The 8,582-nt window shown below is 39.2% G+C and overlaps 1 protein-coding gene across 1 annotated transcript in view; it reads right to left on the bottom strand.

Annotated features, from left to right (window-relative positions):
- The window catches only part of LOC111862474 (60S ribosomal protein L13a), a 35,563-nt gene that overhangs the window by 5,142 nt on the left and 21,839 nt on the right, over positions 1–8,582 (bottom strand). Inside the window, exon 5 of the mRNA XM_023847938.2 lies at positions 4,991–5,113. Within this exon, the coding sequence (XP_023703706.1) occupies positions 4,991–5,113 (123 nt within the window). The remainder of the gene's footprint in view (positions 1–4,990; positions 5,114–8,582) is intronic.

Genomic DNA, 8,582 nt, shown 5'->3' on the forward strand with positions numbered 1-8,582 from the left:
TTGGTTATTATTATTATTATTATTATTATTATTATTGGAATATGTTTTCTCAGCTAATGAAAGGAAATATTCATTAAATGCACTTAAATGAGGAAGATAAGAAAGCAGAGGCATGTGCAAAGTTCAAATTTTCAGAAGTGAAATAAAACTTGGACTCCACCATCAGTTTTGTGGAGTCTAACCCACAATACAACAAATATTACCTAATGCTGAGGGAAATGAGGTAAGATGTAGTAAAAGAACAGTAAAAAGGAGGAAAATAAACCAAAATAAGTTCATTTTTTAATCATGATCTCAATATTACTAAGTAATTTATTTTATGATATGCAATCTAAGTTTCAAAATAAAGTTGTATTGCCCATAGAAACTTGAAGTCCATTTTATAACTTTCCTGAATATAATTCTGTATTTCAGCATCCTGTTGCAATTGTTTAACATAATGTCCATGTATTTATTGTCTGTCAATATTACAACACTTGTTTATTCACTACTTAATTTTAATGTTAGTGCGCCAGTAAAGCACTACCATAGATAACACCACATGCTGTGGAGGAAACATGCAAACCAGGGGCATATGGCAGTCATAACTGAAAAGTAGGGTACAACTGTGAGGAGTAAGTTGCTGAAACAAAACACCCTGGACTGACATACATTTATGAACAATGGAAGACTCCCCGTGTGAGGTGAAATAAAATGCACCCCTCCCCCAAGATGATTCTTCAATCGCACGAGGCAAATATCACGGTCAGTGGCGTTTCTCGGGGAGAGGCCAAGTTCATCTGGTGCCCAATTAAGTCGACTAGAGGTGAAACACTCAAAACACTGGCCAACCAAAGGGAAACAAAGATGTCGTGTGTTCACTAAATAAGAAAAGCAGGAGCATCCTTTTCTATTGAAAAAGTGTGATGGGCTGTGTGTCGTGGATTGCTTCGAGAAGTGGCACACACGCCGCATCAGAGTGTGAGGTATCGTAAACTGTGAAGTGACGCAGTTCAAACCCGTGTACAGTCTCAACAAAGTATTCTTATATATAGTGTGATTATATTTACAAAACCACTATGTCTCAAGGTTGATGAAAAAACTACTGGTAAGTCCTTTGGAATTTCATAACATCCATCATAAAGATTATATTTTGCAATTCATGACAAAATAATCGCAGTTAATTTTCATGTGTAAAAATTGCTCTATTGTGTATATGTTGAAAATTTTACTGTCTTTCAGGTTGCTTTTAGTTTGTATTTCTATGTTGCATAGAACGGAAAATACGTAGTTCTTTCTGAAAGTCTGCAATGGGACATTTAAATTCTGGCAGCAAAGGGCTGCTGACAATTTAAAAGTCCGTATGTTAAATGTTAATGTTACAGACGAAGTTTCACACCCATACAGAACCACAGGCAAAATTATACTTTTGTATATTCTAATTTTTGTTTTTAGAAAGCAGACGAGAAGACCAAAGGTTCTGGTTTGAATAGTATCAAGCATTACTTTAATTCAATCTCCTCTTAATTTCCTACTGAATCAGGGTTTGATTTGTAATCATCATTCCAAAATATGTGACCCCTGCCACATTTTCAAAACATCTGTTAGCTATCTTCATGCAATGATTTTGGTGAAGAGACAGCACTATATATGAGGGGCAGTACGAGTAAAATGACAACGGGTCAGAAGCCAAAACATATTAAAGAACAATATTATATTTAAGCATCCTGTTGCACTCCATACGATAAACAATATAATGATACAAATTCCGTCCCAAGTGCAAACAATATATTATGTGTCCTTGATCTTGCTCCTCTACACTACATGTTTCGGCCTCAGACGGCCATCATCAGGTGTATAACACTCACGTTGCTGTCACACTGCACCCAGCCCAAAATTTAACATTTAAAATACTTTCCCTGTTATTATCAACATCTACTTCGTTGATATCTGTCTGGTTTGTAGATTATTTTACACGTTAATTTTGACGCTCCTGTAGTAGCACTATAAAATCTTTAGTTCTAATTTTAAAATCTTTTAAAATTTTTCTCTAAATTTTAAATTTAGAATTGTTAGGGTTACTCGCCCTATGTCTAAAGTGCTGCAGCTACTACGTAGTAGTAAAGAATAAAAGCGGCATGCACACAGGAAGACTACACAGATAACACCTATACAGTGTGGAAACAAGAAACAGCCGCTGCAGGGGATGTTGATGCACTTCCAAACCAAATCTCTGAAGTGTATTCCTCACAGAATTGGCAGTGTGGGGGCACGCATTATCATGGAGGAGGATAATGCCATTCGATAGCATTACAGGACATTTTGACTTTAGGGCATGTCTCAGTTTCTGCAAAGTCTTCATAGCACTGTGCACTGATTGAGGGCCCATGCTAGAGAAATTAAATAAGCAGAGGGCCCCTGCAGTCGAAGAAGGTCATCACCACTTTACCGGAACTTGTGTGTACGGCTCTGGATTTCTTCGGTGGGGGGTAATTCACGTGTTTCCACTGTTGGCTTATCGTTTGCTCTCGGGTTCAAAATGGTGGCACCAAGTTTTGTCCCCAGTGGCAATACAGTACAGAAAAGCATACTCTTCCTCATGGTATCATTGCAAGGGACCCAGTGATACAGCCATTCTCTGAGTCTTCTGTTCCTCCATGAGTTGATGTGGAACCCACTGCACGCAGATTTTGCGGTATAGCAGGTGTTTTGCCACAATGGCGTGTATGGAACCATGACTTATTCCCATCAAAAGACTAATTTCTTCAACAGTGATCTGTCAGTTTGCCCGGATATGACCATCCAACAAAGCAATAACATCAGGAGTGATGACACGATGAGCCTGTCCTGGACGAGCATCATCTTGCAGTGACAAACATTCCTCTTGGAATCTCTTATGTCACACCAGCACATGTAAACGTGACATGCTGTGTTCACCATAAATAACACATGCAATGATGAATTTCTTGTCCTCCTCTTCCTTCAGCAGCCAAAAAGCGCACTACACTTCGCTGTCCTTCTTTACCCGCTTCCATGACTGATGTTCGACAACAACACATAGCGCTAACCTTACTTCCGGCACAATACACAAACGACTAGTGTGCAAGAGCACATTGTCACTGTGCTTTCCCGAGTCCCCACCAGATGTTCGTACCGTAAGCAAATTCCAGTATTACCAAATTGAGTGCCATGTGAGTTACGCGTCATGACCCATTTTCATTTGTACGCCCCTTATACTTAGTTTTATCTGTCAGTTCCCTTTGTTTTCTTGGACCTTCTTAATGGCACGCTCTAAAGCAAAGTTGAAAAGCAGTGGCGTTATAGCATTATCTTGTTTTAGATCACTTTGGATATGAAACGTGTCACACAAATGTGTAGTTTTCATTTGAACACAATTTAATCAACCTAACTAGTTTCATGGGTACCCCAACTCTGTGAGAATACTGAATAAATGTTGGTTTGTGTCTTATCGAAGATCTCCGAAAGTTCTTCACCGATTGCTTTGAAATTTTGACACAACGTTGCATTCGAAAACGTGAGTGCTTTCATATACCTATTATATAGATGTCACACCCGTGATAGGTAAAAACAGGTAAAAGTATAAATTGTATTCAATATAATATACTGTAACGTGTTATACGTCGTCCAGCGAATACCAACAAATCACTGCCTAGGAATAACCATGGCCAACGAACTCTTGAAATACCGGGTCGTTGCCTAGGAATAACCGTGGCAACGAACTGTTGAAACAGCGGATCACTGCCTAGGAATAACCGTGGCAATGAGCTGTTGTGGCAACGAAATTTTCGTTTTGATTTTATTATTTCGTGTTACATTGCATTGGAATTGGGCTGAGTTGTTAACCGTAGCATTCATTTCGTGAGTATAGTTTATTTTTTGTTGTTTTTCATTTCGTTTTCTTAACTGTTTCCCTTATTTTCCAGTGCAATTGGCAGAGGGATTGGGCTGTGTCGATTGATATGCGTTTGAATTGAAATATTTCATCAGTATTTTTTTTTTGTTTCTTCTTTGTTTTCCAGTTCGTGTTCTTTCCTTTTTTTAATGTTTTGCAATTTCATGTTTCTTTCTTATAACTTTCTTTCTTCTTCTTCGGTGCAATCGTTCTGCTTTAGTTCATCCAAATAATGCCTCACAGAAGATCAAACTTAGGTCGTCGTACTCGTGGAGCGAAAGCAATGCATCGAGTAATTTCAAATCAAACTGGGGAAGAACGGGCAGACTCCACAGCAAGACGTGCCTGGGCACAGCTAGTACTGAATAAATTCAATTTAAACTTCCTAACTACAATCTTTCTTTGTCAACACAAGAGAATACACTGACTTCAACTAATTTCCAAGAAGTATGTACTTGGTGGAAAACAGGAAGTATGAATTTCACACAACATACTGCATGAGATACACCATTAACTTTTATTGTCCATGTCACATTACTAGTGGTGCACTCAAGTCCTGCATGCCTACTGCACAGTTAAGCACCAGCATCACCGAGACAGGATATCGCTACCAGTGCCACAGTGGCAGATTTAAATCCCCCATTCTTGGATGACAAAGGATAAAGGTATTGAAAATAAGATACATAATGCTCATGCCATAGACCAACGAGATACAGTGCAGATTAAAACAGAATGCAACAATACTGGAAATTCAGTGAACAAAAGACTTCTCATGTAACTCACACTACAGGTCCCATATGCCAAACCTTATCAAAGTTACCACTTGAGAATGAACATAATTCTGTCCTACTACCACTCCCACCCCATAAGGCCCTCGATCTTGAAGATTACTATCTTCTGGGAAGTGGTGCTATGTAATCTGGTAGCGTTAATTACCAACTTGTCAAAGGAACCTGCTGCTAACTATCAAACTACATGACCCCACACAGCAAAAACAGGAACTATGAAACCCTCAAATCTTGCATCCTTCAATACTGTCAAGAAGGCAGATGTTTGAAAGTTCAAAGGTCTTAAACGGTAATGTTCAAGTCTACTGACCTTCAGATGTTTGTGTTTGCGGATCCTCAGAAGAGTCTTCACCTTCCGCTTCAATTCCAGTGTACGTACCACATGCTTGTACTTCCATCCCACCTCATGTGACAGACGTCCCAAATGACAGTACTACAACAAATACATTTCAGATGACCCACTTTCTCTGTTAACAAACAACCAAGTACTTATAAATATTTCATACACATATCTTGTCAAACTGGTTATGCATTAAAATAGTTCAAAGTGAACACAATGTGAGTTAAAATATGTTATAGATTTTAGCCACTAATCAGAATGGCACTGTTCTTGATTTTGTAGAATCCATCCTAAATGTGTCAAAAATATCTGTAAGCAACTGAAACAGCACATCATTATCACAAATACAAGTAAATATACTCTACTTTCAACATTAACCCTCTGTTGATATACAAGGTCTAACAATAAAGTCACGGTAGAAGTGCTATATACCTCACTGCCATATATCACTGTGGTCAACTTCAAAGTATATTCCCCTTGGGAAGCTATGCACTGAAGACAGCACCCAGTCCACCCTTCAAAACAATTTTGGAACTGGTTTTGTGGAATGTCCTTCATACCAGCCATCTGTATTACTCCTGATATCATCACTGTCATCAAAATACCTTCCTTTACCTTCAGGAACAGAAAACACTCATTGGGGCCTAGATCCAGTGAAGAGAGAGGGGTGTTCCAGCACAGTTATTTGTTTACTAGCTAAAAACTCCCTCACAGACAGTGCACTTTGGCAAGCTCCTTTGAGACCATTTTTACACACACCTTCCTCTTGTCTTGATCTTCAGTTAAGATTTTCCTGTTTCTCTGTCAATGTTCTCTTGCTCTGCTGTGATCCTGACAGTGAACAAACGATTTTCATGCACAATTTGACAAATTTTGCAAAGTTTTCTTTAGTTATGCTTATTGCTGGCTGTCCTGATCTCTCGTCTGTGACACATTCCCTTCCTTCAGAAAAACGTGTCACCCATTTCCAAACTGCTGTTTCCTTCATAGCATTATCCCTGTAAACTTTCATTTACATCTCTCTGATTTTGCTTCCACTCTTGGAAAAGATTAACAAAATATTTGATGTTCGTTCACTGCTATAATTCAAGCTCAGACATTCTCACGATTACACACCAAGACACTCAAGACAATATACGCACCACTCAGAAAAAGACTGCCACAGATCAACATCATCACAGCTGTGAAACACTGTTATGCCGTCACCAAACCATGCTGAGGTTTCTGTCCACTGCTACCACACCAAGCACACTACAGCAAGTTGAATTTTATTGTCAGGCATACTAAGCAACCCAATGCTCCTAGTTCATTACAGGGGATTATAGGAACTGTTGAAAAAAACTTCCCACTTCAGTGATGCAAGTGTTTGCTCTTTTTCATGAATCCAATATGGCACAACGAAGAACTGAAATATATGCCTCAAATTAATTCTAATTCATATAATTATTGATGGATACTTCTACACGTTTTTTTAATTCGCTTAGTGGGGGGTGGAGTCTAACTGGGTCCACTCGGCACAGCGGCCACTGATTGGCCAATTGCAGCCTGCCCTGGGTGATTATGATGGAGAATTTGGTGGAATGAAAATTGGCAGGAGAAACTGAAGTACTCAAAGAAAACCCGCCCCACCACCACTTTGTCCACCACAAATCCCACTTGACAAGACTCGGGATCGAACACGGGCCGCGACGGCAGGAAACCAGCAGCTAACCGCTTGAGCTATGGCATGGCCTCTTCTACCTCTTCTATACATTGCTCTTAACAAGTCAACATAGGATGTTGGTTGACAATATATCTGGAGACCTGGGAGGCCATACATTTTGAAAAATTATGTGATTCCTAAAGAATTCTTTTAACATTTACATTGCTGCTGCTCCATCCAACAAGCCGACTCATTCAGAAAATTCCAGTTGAGAAAAGTTTCCAATCAATCACCAGTAACAACTGTCATTTTACAGTTTCACTAAAGAAAAGGGTGACAATAACAATTACATTAAACTTCACACCATACTCCCTATTCTTACTGAATGTAGCATTAGATTATGGAAAACGGGTATTTCCAACATTCTACAATCTAGCTACCTAACTCCATGCAGCTGAGCCCTTCTTGAGAAGCCATCAATTGTGCAGCTACTCAAAAACATCATCCCAATATTTTATGAAACATAAAGATTCGTTACAATGTTCACAAGAGTCTTCAATTGGTCTCTATCCTGAGCCTGATCAATTCAATCCATACCTCCCCATCCTATCTAAGATCCATTTCAATAGAGGATCATCAAAAAAGAATACCAGGATTATAAAAATCTAACATTCAAAAACTGCTAAACATACCAAAATGATTCAAGTTTTAAAATATGGCAAAATATAAATTTTGGATATGTTCAGTTGATGGTGGGTAGAGACGTTGAGGTGCTTCTGTCGGTTGACCAATCGATACAACTTGCATGCAAGGTCAGCCGTGGTTTCACACGAGGCGACTTTTCATGACTGGGTGTGTTAACCGGCATACTTGCCCAACTGGGGGATCAGAACAACCAAATGAAATTCATGAGTACGTTCGTGGTTCTGCAAAAGTGAATGTTTGGTGTGGGCTGCTTTGTTACCGTGTTGTAAGCCCTTTCTTCTTCTCGGAGAGCACGATTAGTGGAGGCACTTACCAGCATATGCTTGAAAATTATTTTTTCCCACAAACTGAAAACTTGAGAGAGACTGGGAATATGGCCACTTTCATACAGGATGGAGCACCTCATTTTTGCCAGTCTGTGGCAAAGCCGTGAATGAAAAGTTCCCAAATGCCCGGAATGGGAAGGGATGTCCAATCTTCTGGCCTCCCAGAAGTCCAGATCTTACCCCAATGGACATTTTTTGTGGGGATAAGTCAAGAATGGAACAATATAAAAGAATGCATGTTAGATACTATCAGTGATTTGGTTGAAGTTGAGAAGATAGCAAGAAAACCATGGGTTACACAGGAGATGATAAGTAAAATGGAGGAGCGAAGGAAATGGAAGAATGTCAACAATGAAGAAGGCAGGAGGAAATACAGGAGACTGAGGAATGAATTGAAAAGAGCCACAGACAGGGCCAAAAAGGAATATCTTGAGAAGATATGTAATGAGATTATAGAATTTCAAAGAACAGGACGTTATGATTTGATGTACATGAAAACAAAAGAACTAGGATGGAAACAGAACCATGGGATTCAAAATACTGGCATCGAAGACTCCCAGAGGAATAGAATAGTAGATTAGAGGCAAGTGCTGAAAATTTGGGAAAATTACATTACAGAACTATATGATCGACCTAATCGGCCAGAAACCTTGGAAGTTGAACCGGAAGAAGAAATAGATACAGATGAGAAAGGACCATATATTTTACAAAGTTAGGTAGAAAAAGCTATCAAGGAAATGAGGAAGGGAAAGGCTACAAGAAATGATGATGTACCTGGAGATGTGCTTAAGTTGCTGGGAGAAGGTGGTTTGAAAACACTGACAAAACTAATGAACACCATATATGAAACTGGGGAGTGGCCCAAGGACTTTACAGAAGCGACACTGAT

This window comes from Cryptotermes secundus, unplaced genomic scaffold (assembly GCF_002891405.2).
Source record: "Cryptotermes secundus unplaced genomic scaffold, Csec_1.0 scaffold758, whole genome shotgun sequence".
Taxonomy (NCBI): Eukaryota; Metazoa; Arthropoda; class Insecta; order Blattodea; family Kalotermitidae; genus Cryptotermes; species Cryptotermes secundus.